Source organism: Anolis sagrei, chromosome 2, assembly GCF_037176765.1.
Source record: "Anolis sagrei isolate rAnoSag1 chromosome 2, rAnoSag1.mat, whole genome shotgun sequence".
NCBI classification, from domain to species: Eukaryota; Metazoa; Chordata; class Lepidosauria; order Squamata; family Dactyloidae; genus Anolis; species Anolis sagrei.
Window position 1 is genome coordinate 79,185,706 of NC_090022.1, and position 20,222 is coordinate 79,205,927.

Below are 20,222 nucleotides of genomic sequence, written 5' to 3' on the forward strand. Positions count from 1 at the left end.
TCCAACAGAACGGACTCCCCCGCTTCCCCGATTGCAAGGCCGCCACAGCAAAGGCGCTGCCCGAGTCCCCTTCCAGGCCACCCCCTGACACTTCCTGCTCCTTTCCTCGTCCGCTGCTCCCATCGCTTTCCTTCCTTCCTTGCTTCCTCTTGCGCCTCGAGCCGCAACTTTCTCCGGGCTTCCCTGCTGGCGGGAAGAGGGGCGGGGAGATGCAAATGAGGGGGCGTGCCCCTCCCGCCCGCATCCTGGAGTTCCCGGCCGGCGATTGGCGAGAGGCGAGTGGCCGAGGGAGTTGTGACGCCATGCAAATGAGGGAGGGGGCGGTGCCGGGACCCCCGCTAGGCCCCGCCCACCCCGCCCCCGCCTCGTGCCCATTGGGGGCTGCTGCGCTCATGTTTTAGCTGCGGGGTGAGTCCGAGTGGATTCCGCTGGGAAAGGCGGCAAATCACTCCGGTTGGGAGAAGAGAGAGAGAAAGAGAGAGAGAGAGAGAAGGAGGGAGGGGAAGAGGGAGGGCAAGAGGGAGACCGAAGCGGCGGCGGCGGCGGCGCTAAGGGGGAGGAAGGGAGGGAGCGGAGCCAAGAGGACCTCCATCCATCCACTCATCCATCCACTCATCCCTCCCTCCCTCCCTCCATCCCTCCTTCCTCGGCGGAGGGCTGCTCGCTCTTGCTGCGGCTTACCTTTCCCCGCTGGGGAGGGAAGAGAGGCGGAAAGAAAGGAAGCAGAAGAGAAGAGGGGCAGGAAGAGAAGAGCAGAGAAGGAGCAGCACCGTCTTGGACTGGACTGGAGGCGAAAAACGAGCGAGGAGGAGGAGGAGGAAGAGGAGGCGCGCACGCGGGAGGAAGACGCCGCAAACTTGCCACTCTCCTCTTCTTCTTCTTCCTCTTGTCACTGGAAAATGACACTTGAGGTAGGAGTAGGAGTCGCCAAGGGCGCCGCCGCCGCCAAAGAAGCCGGAGCCTCCTCCGCCTCCTCCGCCGCCACCGCCGCCTCTTCTTCCTCTCCAGTTGGTGCCATTGTTTCTTAACCTGCCTCCTTTCTCCGGACTGACTCCGCCGGCCCCGCCGGCCCAAGAGACAGCCAGAAGGCACAGACAACCACCAGGCTTTCCTTCTTTGGCAAGGCAGGCAAGCCAAGCCAAGGACCGGCCCGGCACTGAGCAGCATCCCCTCTGGCCGGGCAGCGGAGAGCGGCGCCCACCCCGGGCCAGAGCAGTTGCAGATCTCCATCTAGAAATAGAAATAGATCTCTATATCTTGTCCGCAGTGATTGTTTCCCCCTTGGATTGTTCCTTCTCCTCCTCCCCCTTCAACGCCTGATTTGCTTTGAGAGACAGAAAAGAAGAGGATTTTTGTTCCGAAAGACAAACAATTGAGAAACAAGGAAAAAGAAAGAAAGAGAGAACGCTTCCCTGGCGATCGTGCCCCCCTCCTCTTCCTCTTCCTCTTCCTTCTCCTTTGTTGTGTTTAGTGCCGCTCTTTCCTCCTTTTTCTCCGAGGCGACGGGCGGGCTCTGCCTCGGGCTTGCTTCATGTTTGGGATTCAGGAAAGCATCCAGCGGAGCGGGAGCAGCATGAAGGAGGAGCCCCTCGGTGGCGCCGGCATGAACGCCGTCCGGACCTGGATGCAGGGCGCCGGCGTCCTCGATGCCAACACCGCCGCCCAGAGGTACGTGCCCCGACAAGGGAGGGAGGAAGGAAGGAAGGGAAGAAAGGAAGCAGGAAAGAAAGGAAGGAAGGAAGGAAGGGAAGAAGGAAGGGAAGAAGGAAGGGAAGAAGGAAGGAAGGAATTAAGGAAGGGAAGGGAAGAAGGAAGCAAGCAAGCAAAGATAACAGGAAGGAAGGAAAGAAAGAAGGAAGGAAGGAAGGAAAGAAGGAATTAAGGAAGGGAAGAAGGAAGTAAGGAAGGAAAGAAAACAGGAAGGAAGGAAGGAAGGAAAGTAGGAAGGGAAGAAGGAAGGAAGGAAGGGAAAATAGCAGGAAGGAAGGAAGGAAAGAAGAAAGGAAGGAAAGAAGGAAAGAAGGAAGGAAGGAAAGAAAGAAAGAAAAAAAGAAGGAAGGAAGGAAAGAAAGAAAAAAAGAAGGAAGGAAAGCAGGAAGGAAGGAAGGAAAACAGGAAGGAAGGAGCTTCCGCTCTCCAGGCCCCTCTTCCCTGACCATTTGATGCCACAACAAACTCTCACCAAAGCGCGCAAAAGAAAATGCGCCTCAGTGCTCTGTGGTTTGTGCAATCATCATTCCCATCCGGGCCTGGAGCTGGGATTTCCGATGTCCTCATCAGCCAAACCACTTTGAAAGTGCATTCAATGGTCAGTGTAGACGAGAAGCCGTGCTCGCCTGCGAGGGCTAAGAAAGCAGGACCCCCAAAAGGAAAGAGCGCCTTGTCCCGGAGGAGCGCCCGGTGCTTTGGCTCCATTTCCGATGGACTTGCCTTTCTTTCTTGGAGTGACCCGAGGAGAGCCCCAACTTTCACTTTTCCTCCCTCTCCTCCTCCCCTTCCCCCCTAAAGGTGTCCAGCCCCCAATCCCGGAGCCTTCCTTGAACGGGGAGAAGGGAAACCCCGGCACGGCCTCGGGGCCAAAGGGCCTGTCAAACCGCCTGCTGGGCTCCGGCGTGGACTGGAGAAGTTGGAGCCTCTGTTCCTCTCCCCTCCCCTTCACAAGAAGCCTCCCTTGTTCCTCCCATGATGAGACAAGTCACTTTGAGACAGGGAGGGCTAACAGTCACGGAGGGGTTTCAGTAGTTTAGGACTCCTTTATTTTTTGTTGCATCCCGAGGCATGTTTTGTTTCTTCGCCCATCTGTTTACCAAAACAACACCCCAAGACATTTTGCCTGAAGCTGACGCCTCGGCACTATATCCCGCAAAACTGCACCTAGGACACTTTTGCTCTCGATCCTTCCACTGCTTTCCTGCCCAGGGTGACTCGGAAACAAGTCCGGCTCGAACTCAGCCGGACCGGCTTCCGAGAGTGAAGCCCGCGCGGAGGTTTGGAGCTTCAGGCATCCTCGGCTGCAACGCGGACCCCTTCCTCTCCTCCTGCCTTCTTGCACTCCATTCCTGCTCCTTCCTCCCCAAAAGGAACACCCCAGAGCCCTCTCAGGGAAGGGAAGTTGTGTAGGGACCAGCCCAGAGTTTAAATCGGTTGAAGTCTGCCTCGCAACTCGGTCTGGGACGGGGCCACCTCAAAAGAAGCCCGAGGCCAGAAGAAGAAGAGGAGGAGGAGGCGCATGGCCGGCTTCTTTACTGACAGCTCAGGTCGGAGTTGAGGGAAGGAAGGAAGGAGGGAGAGAAACGCTTGGAAAGCAAAGGGAAGGAAGGACTTCGGCCAGCCCGAGGCGTCCCCCCTTGAAAGTAAAGAACACTGAAGAATTAAACCGACTCTTGAGTTTCTTGTGCGGTTTATTTCTTAAATAATTCCCCAAAATAAGTTGAGAGAGAGAGAGAGAGAGAGAGAGAGAGAGAGTCGTCTCCCCCAGTTTGGTACCGAGCGGAGAGGCTTCCCTTCGCCAGGGACGGGAGAGAAAGGCAAGGCGAGGGGGGCCTCCGTGGGGTGGCCTTCTTGGTAGAGACACCTGTCCCTTCCTTCCGAGACATTGGAGCCAAGGAGAAAAGGTGGAGATGGGACCGACTTGCCCTCCTGGCCCGACACAGCTTTGGTGATCTGTCTCGAAAGAATTATTCTTTTCTTTAGAGTCCCACAACAGAACTTCAGGCTCGGCTCAACCTTTCCTCCATGACTTCAAGTCTGTGAAATCCTTATTATTATTATTATTACTATTATTTTATCACAGCACAGACCGAGGCTATATTATTATTATTATTATTATTATCTATAGGGTCCCACAGCAGGGACTGAGGCTATTATTATTACAATTATTATTGCTATTACTTCATCTGTAGAGTCCCACAGCAGAGACCGAGGCTATTATCATTACAATTAATACTAGTAATAATGATAATAATTTATTTGTAGGGTCCCAGCAGAGACTGAGGCTATATTATTATTATTATTATTATTATTATTATCTGTAGGGTGCCACAGCAGAAACTCGGGCTATATTATTCTATATTATTATTATTATTATTATTTATCTGTAAGGTCCAACAGCAGAGACTGAGGCTATATTATTATTATTATTATTATTATTATTATTATTATTTATCTGTAGTGTCCCACAGCAGAGACTGGGACTATATTACTACTACTACTACTACTACTACTATGATTATCTCTAGGGCACCACAGCAGAGACTGGGGCTTCTCTCAACCTCTCCTTCTAGACTTCTAGTCTGCGAAATCCTTATAATCAATAATATAATTTCTGTAGGGTCCCACAGCAGAGCCTAAGGCTCCATTCAACCTCTTCTCCTTGACTTCAAGCCCATGAAATCCTTACTATTATGATTGTTGTTATGATTATTACTACTATCTGTAGGGTCCCACAACAGAGCCTGAGGCTTCTTTCAATCTCTCCTCCTAGACTTCTAATCTGAGAAATCCTTATTATTATTATTATTATTGTTATTAATAATAATGATGCTTTATGTTGGGTCCCACAGGGGAGCCTGAGGCTCTGCTCAACTTCTCTTCCTTGACTTTGTCTGTGAAATCCTTCCTATCATCATTGTTATTACTTTTGTGTTGGGCCCCATAGCAGCGCCTGAGGCTCCGCTCAACTTCTCATTGACTTCTAGTCTGTGCAGCCCTTACTATAGTTATTGTTATGATTTTTATTCATCACCACCACCACCATTATCTTGTGTAGGGTTTCGGAGCAGATCCTCAGCCTTTCCCCCAGCCTGGGGGCCCAGGGAGTGGGACCCCAAAGCGCGGGGAGGCAGCAGGGCGGCCTTTTGGAGCCCGGGGCGCCAGGGTGGAAGGAAGGGCTCCCCCGCTTCCTCTCTCTCAATCCCTCTCTCTCTCTCTCTCTCTCTCTCTCTCTCTCTCTCTCTTCTTGCCCTCCTCTCCCCGGGATTCTCCGTCCGTCCGCAGCGGGGTGGGCCTGGCCCGGGCGCATTTCGAGAAGCAGCCGCCGTCCAACTTGAGGAAATCCAACTTCTTCCACTTCGTGCTGGCGCTCTACGACCGGCAAGGGCAGCCCGTGGAGATCGAGCGCACCGCCTTCGTGGGCTTCGTGGAGAAGGAGAAAGTAAGCCCGGGGGCGCGCGGGTGGGCGAGGGGCTTTGGGGACACGCCTGAGGGCAGGAAACCCTGGCGAGAAATCCTCCACAATCGCCCCCAGGACCGTAGGGGCCCCTCAAACGCCGAGGGAGTCATTTCCGCAGCCCACTCGCTCCCTGTGACAACTGAAATGACACGCAAGCCCACAGCTGCCCTCTAGGCTTGACCCTAACATAACACCGGGGATTCCTCCGCTTAGCCGGGCCCCAAATCCCGTGCTGGAGGTTATTTGCGTGGGACTTATTCTCCCTTGTCGTCGGAAGTGGGGAAAAGCCCATCCATGAACTTGGGATTCGGGGCTTCACCCTCTTCCCCCCCCCCCCACGCCTCCTTATTGTCACCCCACAAATTGGCTCAGGAGAAATATCCCAAGGGCAGGGTTCCCGTCTAAGCTTGGAAGCTAAGCAGCGCTGCCCTGGTCCGTACTTGGACGGGAGACAGCTTCGGCCAAACTTCCGAGGAAGGAAATGGCCAAACCAGAAACCACCACTTCTGAATGTCCCTTGCCTAAGAAAACCCTATTTGTTGGATCACCATAAGATTGGGTTGCTGTGAGTTTTCCGGGCTGTATGGCCATGTTCCAGAAGCATTCTCTCCTGACGTTTCTCCCACATCTATGGCGGGCATCCTCAGAAGTTGAGGGGTCGGTTGGAAACTAGGCAAGGGAGTTTATATATCTGTGGAGTGTCCAGGGTGGGGGGAAAACGTAAGGTGATTCTGGCTTGTTGGAAGTTTTCCGGGCTGTATGGTCATATTCTAGATGCTAGATTCTAGAACATGGCCATACAGCCCGGAAAATCTGTAACAACCCAGTGATTCCAACCATGAAAGCCTTCGACAATTTAAGGTTACTCTGTTCTAAATTCACAGACGTCTTGAAGGCACATACACACAAGGAGGGGTCGGACGAGATTGTTATTATTATTATTGTTATTATTATTATTATTATTATTATTATCATCATAATTGTTTCCACTAGGAATATAATCTTATTGCCCTGACATCATTAGCTTGTTGATTTATGCCTGTGTCCTTCCAATTCAGGAAGCCAACACCGAAAAGACCAACAACGGGATCCACTACCGGCTCCAGCTCCTCTACAGTAATGGTGAGCCTTCTCTTCCTTTCCTTCCCTTCCTCGCCCACAGCCCACCCGCCCAAGGCACCTTCCCCCTTTCTCCAGCCCCAAAAGCCGACTTGGTGGGAAGGTAGCCGAGCTATGGGGCAAGCAGGCCACTGGAGGCCTCTTCCTCGCCCCAAAGCCCAGCGCGGCGGCCCCTCTCCTTATTCTCCCCGCCTGGAGGGCGTGCGGTCCCCACGCTTTCCCCAAATGGAATTCGCCCGGCTTTGGCATCCGGTCCAACTGGAAAGTAAATCCCAACTTTCCTCTCCAGGCCTCCTTTCTTCCTTTCTCCTTCCCTTTCGCCTCCCGCAAAGCGTTCCTTCTCCTTCCTTTCTGGGAAGGGGCTGGGAAGAGGAAGCGGAACTCCCCTCCGGGCCAGGGGTCAAGCCAGGGCTAAGGCCAAGGGCCTCCCGGAGGAAAGAGGGCGGAAGGGGAGGCAGACCACCTCCTTCTCCTGCCCGCAGAACGAGCAACGGCTGAAGAAAGGCGGGAGGGGGTTAAAGAAGAAGAAGAAGAAGGAGGAAGAGGAAGAAAGCCTCCTTTTCAGCCTTGCACGTGGCGGGAGGGGGCAGAAGAAAGATGTGCCCGCTTCCTTTTGTGCCGAGTCTCCAAGTTGGTGCTTGGCAATCGTGATGATCATAGTAACTGGCCTTTCCTTCCTCATTTGGGACACTGTAGTTGGGGAAAAGCACACCGAAGTCTCCCCTCTTTCTCATTTGTTTTGTTTTGCAATTAAACAACCAGTAGTGACCCCCCCCTCTCTTTTCCTGCTCCTAGGGATAAGAACAGAACAGGATTTTTACGTCCGTTTAATCGACTCGATGACAAAACAAGTAAGTTTCCTGCCGGGTGACTTCATTCCTTCCCTTCCTTCGCCCTCCACGCGAAAGGGGGGAAAGGCGCGAAGGGGAGGAAGGGCGGGGGAGGCGGCTCCGGTCAGATTGGGTCTCCCTTGAGCTGGAGGAGGAGGATCAGAGGGGTGGGGCAGGCCTTTCTTTTCGCCCCCCCCCCCCAACCCGAGCTCCTTCTGCTATCCTTTCCCCCTCCCTGTTCAGACCCTCTGGCTGCCTGCCTGCCACGGATTAGCGACTTAATCCCGCGATCTGGGGAAAGGGGGAAGAGTGGCCTTTCCTCTCCACGCCCCTCCTGCTTTCCCCAGACCCAGGCCCACCTTGCGCCATCCACACCTAGTGGCCTCAAGTCTTTTGACACTGATTCAGGCAGGAAGTGTGTGTGTGTATGTCTCCGAGTTGCCGGTCGATTTATGGCCACGCGTGTATTCCTAAAAAGCCACTCTGATGCAAGGACCAAAAGAGCCGAGTTCTCCTGTCATGCACAGGAAGAGAATGACACGAAGCGCCTTTAAGGCTCAAGCAACTTTTCAGAAGGGTAGGACTTGGGAATGGGCAGGAATGAAGCGCACACTGACTGGGAATCAAGGCAGTGGATCTGCCTCTTCCTCACCCATTCGGACTCATTCCCCATTTCCCCAAGGCAAAAAAGGGCCATGCGATTTTCCTGCTTCTTGGCAAGGGGTTGGACTGGATGACCCACGAGGTCTCTTCCAACTCTATGATTCTAAATCACTACAAACATAAAGTTAAAGGTGTCACTCTCCATGAGAGCGAATGGCAGCATCTCTTTCTTTCCTCTCCTTTAAGCAAGACTTGAGCAGTGGAGCCAAAAGGCCTCACTGAAGGACTCATTGGAGGGGGGGGGGGGGTATATGCAAAATGCCTCCTGGCTCTGTGTTTCAAATTGGCGAGGAGCCAGGACTGGGCGAGCAAACTGGGGTCTTAAAGGTACAGGGACACGGCTGCTCTAGCCAAACCCTTCCAAAGGCCAAAGCCAAGGAAGCAGCCAAGACCTAATTACAGGGAGAAGAGAAAGGGGGAGGTGGGATGGGTGTTGCTTATCAGCAAAAAGAGAGAAAAAGATTAACCCTTTCCTCCCCCTCCGCCAACAAAAAAAAAAAAAACCCTGAAGTTTTAATTAGGCGCAGCAGCTTAAATAAATAAATAAATAAATAAATAAATCCATCCATCCATCCATCCATCCCTGTGCATCTTCCTCCTCCCTGAAGGCTTTCAGATCACAGGATTCTCCCCCTCCTTCCCCAACACTTTAATTATGGGAATGAAAAGAAATAGTAAACAAACACAAGAGCACAAAACAGCAGCCAGCCAATGTTACAAATATTTATCCTTTACTTGTTTGCAATTACTTTGTTATTTTTTAAAATCGTGACACATCAGTGTAGTGTAACTAGATGGGAAAATGCATGTGGGAAAAAGAAGGCATGATTTGTTTTTGTTTTTTAACATAACATTCAAAACTCATGTTGGTTTTAATCTGTAATTTTAACATTGCCCCTCTCAACTGTTGTCTAGTTTTGAGCTTTAGATGGCTCAGGTGTGGTGTATACACTCAATGCCACACAGTTGTGTGTTTGTGGGTGCATGTGTGGATATAGTAACAATGATGAACACAACAAGGAAACAATTCTGCTTTCCCCAAATGCTTGTCTTTTGAGACACACATTGAACTCAAAGTGTCTAATATACTTTGAGAACACAATCAGGTCTGATCAGAGTTGATGGCTATGTTTTGAAGGTGGCCAAGTCAGGCATGTGGTCTAATTCAGAGCCTGTGTTTTCTTTCCTACAGAAAGAGATAGGGGGAGATACTGTTGTTTGGGTTTTATTTTTCCCCTGCTTTAAAGGTCAGGGAACATATTCACACACGTATCTGCTTGTGAGTGCTGCAGACACTGTCTTCTAAAACTTTCATTGCCTGATTTTGTTTTTGGTGGCTTTTTGACACCAAACCAGAAAGGTCAAAGTGTTGAGTTTGTTTTAGAACACGGTCTTTGATGCGCCCTAAACATCTTTTCCTGCCATTGATGGCTGTCTTACAATGGTTGGGGGGGCAAGGGGGGAAGTCAATGAGCCCATCATTTGACTACAGTTAGTTAAAATGCTTTTTTGAAATGCAGTTTATAGTCTCCAAGAATAGAAAAAGAAATAGCAAGCATCCCTAAGACTACAAACTCTTAAAAAGACTGGGTGGCAAACAGCATTGGCTGATGCTGATCTATTGAAAGAGGCAGAACCCCTTCTAATGTTTTGGGAGGTTGCACATTGCATGGGCAATTGTACAAAAATATCATTAAATATTATAATTGAATAGCTTTCAGATGACAATCATGCAAGAGATAATGTTTCCCCCTTTCATGATTATGATCCCTGGTGGAAAGCTACTATTTGAGTATCTATAGCTTTAAAGCACTTTCCTTAACAAGGCACTTTGCTTATGATTACATTTGTTGTCAATTCACCTGTGAGATGTCTTGGGAAAAAGTGAAAGGCATCAAGAGCCTGAAAACCTCCACTTGGTGCTCAAATCCATGAACTTCAGGGGTTTAAATAGCTTAAGCACAGGATTGCAATCTTTATTTGTTGCTAAAAAGTGTAATACGAATATAAAATATAATTATTGTAAAAGGCTTTTAAAAATATTGAAACTTAAAACTGAGACATTTTGAGGATGGGACAGGATAGGAATTTAAATGTCAAAGTGATGAATAACATTTCTGATGAATTTGAGGAATAGTATGGAAATTAATTGATACAAAGAGAATATCAAAATAACAGTGTCACTTTTTAAAATTAGGTGCATCATTGTAGTAATTATTGCCTTATTAGAATATGGATTTTCTTTAATGGTTAATTTTGGTTGTATAACTTTTGTGGGGCAGTGATGTGATTATTATTTCTAGGCGGGGGGAGAGAGATGTTTGGTAGATCTGCACAAATCCAGATTGCAAACTGGATTTTTGTAGGTCTGAAGCTTTTTCTCTAGTCAGTGGAGCGCCCAGAAATATAGGTCCAAAGTACACACTGCACTCTCATGTGTCCAAATGCAGAGGCATCGTTATGCTTTAGTGGAGAGTGTGAATAATATAGAAGATTCTCAAGTAACTTTCAGCTTGTAATTAAATTGTGCAAAGCTTGGTTGAAAATTTCTTCAATTTTTAATGCAAGTTAAATATATATTGTCAGCTACTTAGAGGAGTAGTATTCCCATACACAAGCCTCAGAACAAATTGGATAATGGAGTGATGATTTCTAAATGAAACTGTAGCAGGAGCATGCATGTTTTAATGGTGTGGTGCCAGCTGGAGACATGCGCACATGTACAGTCATCAGCACTGACTTCCCCAGATTGCAGTCATTGTTTCACAAATGTTTTTGTGAATATTTTAGAAATCCACAGATGTGAATGATTGTATTGGCTGTCCTTTTGGCTTCTAGTAAACCGATACTGTCTGCATTGAAAGGAAAGAGCTGTTTTTTATTTTTACATGCAGTGATGGTAATATCATAGCTGTAAAATAAAATTTGGGTAACTAAATTGTGAAGCCATTTTGTTCAGTACATTACATTAATCTTTTTTCTCTCTACCAAAGATGTTATCTAAATGTTTGCAATAGCTTCATTATTTTAATTCTGTTGCGGTTGTTGTGGTTGTTATCTGGCTTGCAATGTGCTTGATGTCTTCTGTATGAAGCCCATGCTGAGCCTCAGATGTTTTTATTTAAATCAAGGGGGCAGTCATAGAGTTTTGTTAGTCAAGGATATTATGTGGTAAATAAAATGTTAGTCCTTCCTAGAGCAGACCGATTGAAATGAAAGGGACTTGTTAGTCACAGTTCCATTTACTTCAGGGGGACTCCTTTAGTTAGGATTTAAATTTGAATCTAACCCTTTGAGGTGTGCGTATACATGTGTTGAAATAGTTTACTTTTACATAAACCATCTTGGTCTATAATGACTGTTGGTTTACTGATGGGTCTATGGACCATAATAAATATTGTGGTTGTTATTATGTTGGTCAATGTGGCACTTTATTACTGGTGTGTTACTTTCTTAAATTTGATATAGGAAATTAGAGTGGGTGCTGGTATTATTATAAACAATGTCCATATCAGAATGTTGCCATTTACTTTAGTAAAGGCTGATTTAAGTTTATAGATGTTTTTGTGTTCGCATGTATATATAAACTAGTAGCTGATTTCTTTTTTCTGCCTTGAATGTGTGAATTGGTCCTAAAATTTTGAGGAGTGTGAGTGAAGTTTTAATATTTGTCATGCATTCAGTATGTGCATGTAAATATATCTGCACAATCCAATAAATCTGAGCCACTGGAAAAAAATTCTAAATATTTGCTTACATTGTTTACTGCTGAAAATAGTCTTCTGATGCATGGGTACTAAGTTCCTCTGATTACTATAGAATTAGTTTCCATGTAAAGTGTAAGCTATTTGAGATATAGGAAGTCATTAGTGAGTGACACATTTTTTTCAAATAATGTTCTGTTGTATTTTCCTTACCCCCCCCTCCCAACAAATATTTTATTAATTATTAATTGGCTGTATTAACAGCACAAATGTACATCTCTACTTACGGCATGATCTGCTTGTGTCAGTACATACAGCCATCCAGTCATGGCTCTCCGCTCACTGCATGGCAGAATCCGGCTGCTGGCACTCAGGCGATTAAAATATTATGCATCCATTCAGAAAAGAACTCCGCGAATTGGAGCCACTGAGCACAATGTGCCTTTGAAACGATAGGAAGTTCAAACCAGATTTTAGCAGCTTCGGTGTCTCTTTGGTTACATGTCAGAAAGTGCAGGTGATTTCAATTTCCTCAAACAGAGAAAAATGCAGAAGTCTGAAATTTGCATGCATGATCGGGACCTGTGTGTTTGGGAAAATGTAAACTCATCACAGTGGAAAATGTGTTGTTTGGAGTCTGGGGGTGAAAACAAAGCTGAGGATTTTGGAGAGACTGCCTGGGCCAGATGGCCTTAGTGCATTCCCAGTCTGGCATCCCAACTGCTCCCTCCTGTATAATATACAGCCATTTGTTCTTGGATATTTATGCTAGAGTTGTTTCCATGTGAATATTTGAGAAGCCTTCCAAATGAACATATTAAGGGGGAAAGATTTTTGTTTAATTCCTGTGAATCCATGTTGATAAGTAGACAGGCATGTCAAAGATAAGAGAATGGGAACCATATTTAGCACCTTTCAGGTTAGTGATGATGAGCAGGAATATACGCCACATCTTTTTGGGGCCAATTTGGGCACCCCTTATTTCTCTTCATATTGAAACCGTCACTGCCGTGAACAGGAGGCTGCTCTGTAGCGATCAGGAGGCATTTGTTGATAATTAAACATTGCTGGTAAAAATGATTTTAAGCCAGGGACTTGGAAGCTTCTCTTTGAGAGTACAGCGAAAGATGTCATGTTACGCACCAGGACACTTTTATTGATATTTTGTTATTACCTTTCTCTGTATGTTAGCTTACAGATGTGACCTTAGATGGGAAGTGCTCCCATGTATCCAAACACTCATTGATTCATATATGTTTAGATGCTCTAATAAGTGTATTTGTATATCCACATGGACATACATCTTGTCAACATTAAATGTAAAGTTAATTCATGCAAATAGTATGTAGTTATATAGAGTCCAGTCCAATTTATATTTATATGGAGTCCAGTCCAATTTATATTAACTGCTACTAGGGTTTATTGAGGAGACCCAGGTGGCAGCTCAGCAGGTGAAACAGCTGAGCTGCTGAACTTGCTGACCAAAAGGTCGATGGTTCAAATCCGGGGAGCGGTGTGAACCCTCACTGTTAGCCCTAGCTTCTGCCAACCTGGCAGTCTGAAAACATGCAAATGTGAGTAGATCAATAGGTACCACTTCGGTGGGAAGGTAATGGCAGTCCATGAAGTCATTCTGGCCACATGACCTTGGAGGCATCTGTGGACAACGGCGGCTCTTTGACTTAGAAATGGGGATGAGCACCACCCCCCAGAGTCGGACATGACTAGACTTAATGTCAGGGGGAAACCTTTATCTTTATTTTAGGGCTTATTGAAACCAACAGAACAAGTTGGCTGTGATTAGAGATTAACATTGGCCCCATCTACACTGACCATTTAATGCAGTTTCAAACTGGTATTAAATAAAATTATTTTACATTGCAGATGATTATATAGGAAATCCTGGAGCCAGTTTGAGGCCCAGATGGTGATTATACAGACCACAGAGCACTAATGTGCATTAAGTGCTTTCTTTCGTGTGCCTTTATGAAAGTTTTTTTTTATCTAGCCACCACCGTTTGAAGCTACTTTCGAATTGTATTAAATAGTAATTGTAGTTGGGACCAGAGATAGTTGTAGAACCCATCTCAGTGGAAAGCTGTACATTAAAAATCGGAATTAGATGATTGTCACAGTGTTGTCCATGATCATGAAGGAAAGGCATGAACTCGATATTGTACTTTGTAGCATTCTTGGGATGGATTCTAACATACGCTTTTAATATAGCTCTTTCTTTCCATGAGAGGATTTTAATCAAGCGGTGAATCTTGCTGGTGAAATGGGCAGTGGAATGCAGTTGTCAGGTTCACCCTTAGGTTGATCTCCATTAAAGGCACTTCCAGTAGATTTTTTGGAAAGTGGAATGCAGATGAATGCAGGAGGAAGAGGGAATTGGCAAAAGAAGCTTTTCCCATTTGGTTAGTGGAAGTGGAATAAAGTTTCAGTCTGAACTCCTCCTTATAAATCTATGATCTGCAAAGTAAGTAAACAAAAAGACCACATCACATGGTTGGTTATTTCTTTTCCCTATGTTGGCTATGTTTTAGATTTGCAAAATTATTTTTAGCTCTTCAGTTGTCTAACATATACTCAGAGACTTTCACTTCACTACTTTTTTTTCCCTTTTAAAATTATCTTTCTTTCCAGCAGAACTCACGATTCTGGTTAATTATCTCACCAAAAGACCGTGTTTCACAAACAGGGCATGGAAGATATTGAGAAAATCACATTAAATACATATTTTATTTAATATGTTCAAAATATGTTTTCAGAGAAGGAACAACTTTTCAGAGAAGAAACAGGGTTTTTTAAAGAGTTACCTTCCTGTAATACACACAAATTTGGGTTCTGGCAGCTGCAGAGACATGAGACTTAGACTGTTCCGGCTTCCTTTTTGAAACCTGTGTGTATGTGTGTGTATACATATATATATATATACACACATATCTAAATATATCTATATCTATATATGTGTATATAGATATAGGTATATAGATATATAGGTATTGAAATATGGCTTATGAGCATTGTCCGTGATTTTAACCATACAGTTATGCCAAATATTTATTATATTGTGCTATAGTGCTCAGTGATTTGACAGAAGAGATGAAGTCACGAAAGAGAATGACAGGGAGCCTAAGACTTTGTGTACCTTCCAATTTGGAAATACACAGACCAAGCCAATATTTACCTTGATTCTCTAGGTCCATAATGGTCCATAAGGTTATGTCTAGTTTATTATGATTTTGGTGTTGATAATGAGGAAAAGAACGTCGGCAAGCAACTTTTCTCTCCAGACTATTTTGAAGTGCAGGTACCTATCACAACAGTTGTCAGGCCACATGTTAAGAATACTCTGTACAGCTGCTTCAATTTATATCAATAAACCAATTCTAGCAGTTTTATCTCCACTGAGAACATGTCTTTGGGTCTTAATTTTCCCGTTCAAGATCAGGAATCCCAGTGATTGAATTTTGTGAGCCCTGATTCCACTACAGTACTGAAACAGATCCACATTGAGTTAAATTCATGTTTAATTTGTATTCTGAAGCATTGGCTTATATAAGTCCTCCTCCTGTCTGTTTTAAAAGGCAGGGCTAGCCAGCTTGATGGGTAGGTACTGAGGAACAATTCACAGGTTTGCTCTGTACAAGGCAAATCCTCATTTCTTTCTTGTTTGAATTTCACAGTGTATGAACTAGAGAATGTTAGCGATTTGCTCTCTGGACGTACAAACTCTGTGTCTTGCATGTTATTCCATTTGTATATGTTTGTCCATGTTCAATAGTTTGTGATTAAAATAATGCCTGGTTATAGATATTAAAATATTGTGTATATTATGTGTTGTGAAGCTAGGCTTCTTTCCTTAGGCTTTTGGAGGATGCTGTCACATTCAGTTTTCAATGTAGTTGGCTTTTCTTCATGAAGTGGGAGCAAGAGCTGCATAAATGCAACTGTGTGTGTTCATGTAGAGGACCCAGTCTTCCTTTTGGCCTTAGGCAACATCATATCTTGGGCCAGCTCTGGCGGCTTCTTTTGCCATATTATATTTAGAAGAGTAATCAGTTATATTTTTGAACTGTGTTAAAGATATAGGAAGCTACCTTGTAATGAGAGTAAACATTCATCTGCCTAGCTAAATGTCCTTTTTCTCTTCTGTGTCTGGAAGTGGCTCTCCAAGACGGAGAGAAGTCTTTCCCAGACGGTACTAGGTGATGCCAAGAACTATATCTGGGCCTTCTTTCATCCAAACCATGTGCTCTGCTCCTGAGCCATAGTCCTTTCTGACGCTTCCATACTTTTCATATTCACAAAATGCTTAATAATATATATGTGTGTATGTGGAGTCAGATAATGAATCTCCCTTTGTCCAAACATACTGTCAGAATTCTGTTCTGTAAAGTTTTCAGTAAACTTTACATACATGTGTATGTAAGGAGCAGCAGGTCTAAATTCTGTAAAATGCACCACATTCTGTCTAAACTAAGCAGGGTCAACCTTGGTTAGTACTTAGATGGGAGAAGCCAATGAATGCGGAAGGATGTATTCCAGAGGAAGGAACCCTTGCCTAAGAAAACCAGATGAAATTAATGGGGTTTCATATGTTGACAGTCAACTGCAACACACACACTCACTCACAAAAGGAGCAGAGTTACCAACTTTAACAAAAGTTGGAACTGTAGGGTAAGATGCTATTTATCTCTGTGCTATGAAAAGCTTTGCCTGCTGATTTCTGTGAGTCAAACCTTTGTTAAAAGGACAGGAGCAGTGAAGGCCAGACTTTTTCTCCTCCTCTTTCTGTCCAGCTGGCAGTCAGATAAGGAAGATTCAAAACACTTGACAACCTTTTCTGTGTGTGGCTAATGGGATGGGGTTCAAAAAGTTGCTAGCATGCAGAGTTGTGCCTAGATCACAAAGCTAAGGATGTTATGTACGTAAGCAAAAGGGCTGCTGATGTTAAACACAACAGACAGGTGATTAGATATCACACTGTTGACTCTGTTTGTTCATTATAGTTATTTAGCTGGGTGGTTGTGTTTTTTCTTAAGTAGCTACCTGGAGGTTAAGTAACCATAACAGATGGAAGAAGAGAAGGAGAGGAAGTCAAGAAAGAGAATTAAATCAGCTGGCTGTTGTTTATAGCTGCTAGTGAGCTAATGTTGCTGCAATTAAATGCACATTGACTTCAGTGCTGGCGAGTATGTGGCGTATAAGCATTTACAGTGGAGGGGCTTCAAAGTCTTAACTTCTGCTTTTAGGGAAATATTCCTTGTGTCTCCCTGTGATATATTAAATGAAAGCTCAATTATTCAGTGGGAAAAGGCCCTCACCCCAGCTTTACTGGTTCTTTTAAGGCAGTGTACTAACCAAATGCAATTTAGCCTTTGCTATTTTTTTCAGTCCTGTGGTCTAAACGTTCACTCTCAGTTGCATATTGCACAACATTAGTTGCTTGCAGTGCCTTCTGGTTCTAGGAAGCTATTGTAATGAGATTTTCTATATATTACCACCCCTACTTCCTGAAGAAATATAGTAATGAAATAAATGACCTTAAATCTGGTCATTTATTTGCATGGTTCAAGAGTTATTCTTTTCTAAATTTAAAGAACATCAAGTTATATTCTCTTTGCACATACAGATTTGTTCTACATAAATAGCTTTGTATGAAGGTAGAGGTTTTTTTTGACATAACAAATATGTGAAGTCACCCATGTATATTTGAGTAGGTAAATATATAATAAATTATATGTTGGAATAGGTCTAAAGTACCCTGAATGCACCAGATCCCATATAATCTTGGAAGCTAAGCAGGGTTTACCCTTGAATAAGAGATTGCCAAGGAATACCTGGCGTTGTTTGAGAGGACAAAACTGACAAAAAACTCTCAACCTCTCAGTGTGTGTGTGTGTGTTTACTAAAGAAAACCCTGTTAATGGGGTCACCACCAGCCTACAGGCAACCTGAAGGCAGAAACACACAGAAATGTATTATAACAACACTGAAAAGTTGAAATCAGCCCTTAGTTGTACTGGAAACAGTGGCATGTATATATGTATGTGGATGAATGGATGGATATATTTTGAACTGGAAACAATGCAAAGTATAGACATTTAGGTGTATAGATGCAAATATATTTAGAACTAGGATGTTAGATAGCATTGCAAAGATGTAGAATATATACAGGTAAGACCAGTGTGTTGGGTCACTTAGCCTGGTATGGTTTGAATGGTACACCAAACTAATATATACCCACAGGTACAACAGTATGCATAGGTCAATAATCAATAAACAGGTATGAAATATAAACTTATATTGAATAAACAAGTACACAATTGACAATTATAATGTTTATGCTTCGTACATCAAAATGAATATAAAGCTAAACATAGATTTGCCGCTTGTGAAGTCAGTCAGTTGAACTGAAGAGCCTGTAGAACACACGACTGGTTTCGACTTTTAGTCTTCTCCAGGAAACTATATCTGAGAATATTATAATAAATTACCAGGAGCATATAACATTTCCACATACACCCAGTTGTAAATCTTGTATAAGTACTCACAATTGTACATTCCAGTGACAGATACTTAAACCTTCCTCTTTCAAGTTTGTATTCTTATATCCTTTTTCAAAATATTTCAATGGTGGGTACTAAAAAGGAACAAACAGTGGCTATAACAAAATTAAAAAAATGACATTACAATTTCAAAAGTTTACATGCATATTCATATACTTACAATGTCTGTGAATTCATATATTTCTAAGATACCCTGCTGACACTCAAAAGTACTTATACAAGAAGTGGATAGCCCTCTGTTGGGGATGCTTTGATTGTGTTTTCCTGCATGGCAGGGGGTGGACTGGATAGCCCTTGTGGTCTCTTCCAGCTTTATGATTCTAACACTTTATTTTCTAGTTCCGAGGTCCTGTTAAATGTGGAAGCAGAAAGGGGATTAGAACCTAGGGATCCAGTGGCTAAGGATGACACTTAGTACAAGTTAAAAACCCAACAGAACAAGCCATTTTTTTTAAAAACCTCTTAAAACCAACATTGGGTTTGTGGGTGCTACTAGATGGGCATGATATTTCCCCCCCTCTTTGCTGCATCCATCTCCACAGACTGAAAATCTGCTTTGGAGGGTTTCCCAGCACTCTGGAGCAGGTTTTGTGTCTGTAGGGAAGAGGGGTTAGTAATTCCATTCAAATTCTGCTGATGGAAGGACTACATTACACCCCATCCCCTTAAATGTAAGTAATACACGCAAGTAATACGTAACACTGAAGTCCTTATGAAATGGAAGCTAAAGTCTCAGACTTATAGAAAAGGGAAGAGAGCTGGGCCCAGAAATGAAGTAATACATCTGCTGCTCTGCAGTAAATACTGGTGGAGAAACTCAGTCTGTACAAACTCTGTCAGAGCTTTTTCAAACAGTTCAGTTGGCAGGCAGCACCCTGGAAATGCAATGGTACAGCAACATCAGGGTTATTATTTATGGCATTGCTAAATCATATTAAGATATTGTGTACTGTGTTAGAGTGTGATAATACTATGTTTAAGCACTTTTGCTGCTGAACAAACAGCTTCTCACCCCTTCCATTGCTTTCAGTGGTAACATTTTCCAAAAGAAAGTGCAGCATTGCTAAATGACCTTAATTAATACCTTTTGTGTTGCTCTGCTGTTTAATTTTAGTTGGCATTTTCCTGCCCCTACTACTCAACTTCTCAAAACATTAGAAAAGTTTTACTGAGGGCCCTTCCATGCTGCCCCTATATCCCAGATTCTGATTCCAGACTATCTTTATTCCAGGCTATCTGGCAGTGTGGACTCATATATTCCAGTTTAAAGCCAATAATCTGGGGTCAGATCCTGGGATAAAGGTCAGCGTGGAAGGGCCCTGATATTTTTTTGTTACTATTGTAAAAAACCTTGTTTTGGTGTATTTTTTTTTTTTTAGTAAGGATGGACCAAACAATGCTGCAACTATGGCATCAAACATTTTCTACCTGTACTTTATCACACTTAAGCAACTAAGTACAGCACATATGACTAAGTTTTGAGTTTCTTCTGTTTGCCTAGATCATTAAGGTTTTCGTGCATATAATAGCAGCACCATTTAATGCATTTCACTAGTCTTATAGAAGGAATAGGTTGTTAGTAGCCATTACAGCTCTAATAAAGCCTCCAATTTCAGGTGCAATATACTTGATTTAAGAATATACTCTCCAATTTTCCTGATTTGTCAGGAAGAGTCCTGATCAATTCTTTGCTATTACACTTTCTGTTTCTAAAATACTCATTTCTCTTCCATACTCCCACTTTCTCTGTTTTATTTTAATTTCCATAAAGTCAAAGTGCAAAAATAGCTTGAACTCAGTTGACATCATGGAGGAAGGAACAGGAAGGAGCAGTAGATTCAGGCAAAACCAAACTGCTGGCTTGTGTGTTCTTCTTCATTAATAACCTTTGCTGTCTTGACTGCTGATTTTTCCACATGTGTAGTGGTATTAATCTGTGAAATGTTGGGGGATGTGTAAGAAGAAGGAATTGAATAATTTCAGGGGGGGGGGGGCACCCTGAGAAGACAAAGGCCCCTACCACACAGATTTATATCTCAGAATATCAAGGCAGAAAATCCCACATTATCTGAGTGTGGACTCAGATAACCCAGTTCAAAGCAGATAATGTGGGGGTTTCTGCCTTGATATTCTGAGATTTAGGGCTGTGTGGAAGGGCCCA

General features: G+C 44.1%; 1 protein-coding gene across 5 annotated transcripts in view; it reads left to right on the forward strand.

Annotated features, from left to right (window-relative positions):
- Positions 1-376: 376 nt before the first annotated feature.
- EBF1 (EBF transcription factor 1) overlaps positions 377-20,222 on the forward strand; it is a 428,098-nt gene continuing 408,252 nt past the window's right edge. For all 5 annotated transcript variants that reach the window (XM_060765565.2, XM_060765563.2, XM_060765560.2 and 2 more), the window contains exons 1-4: positions 377-1,668; positions 4,996-5,152; positions 6,229-6,292; positions 7,085-7,140. In XM_060765565.2, the coding sequence (XP_060621548.1) occupies positions 1,532-1,668; positions 4,996-5,152; positions 6,229-6,292; positions 7,085-7,140 (414 nt within the window). In that variant the 5' untranslated portion in view covers positions 377-1,531. The remainder of the gene's footprint in view (positions 1,669-4,995; positions 5,153-6,228; positions 6,293-7,084; positions 7,141-20,222) is intronic.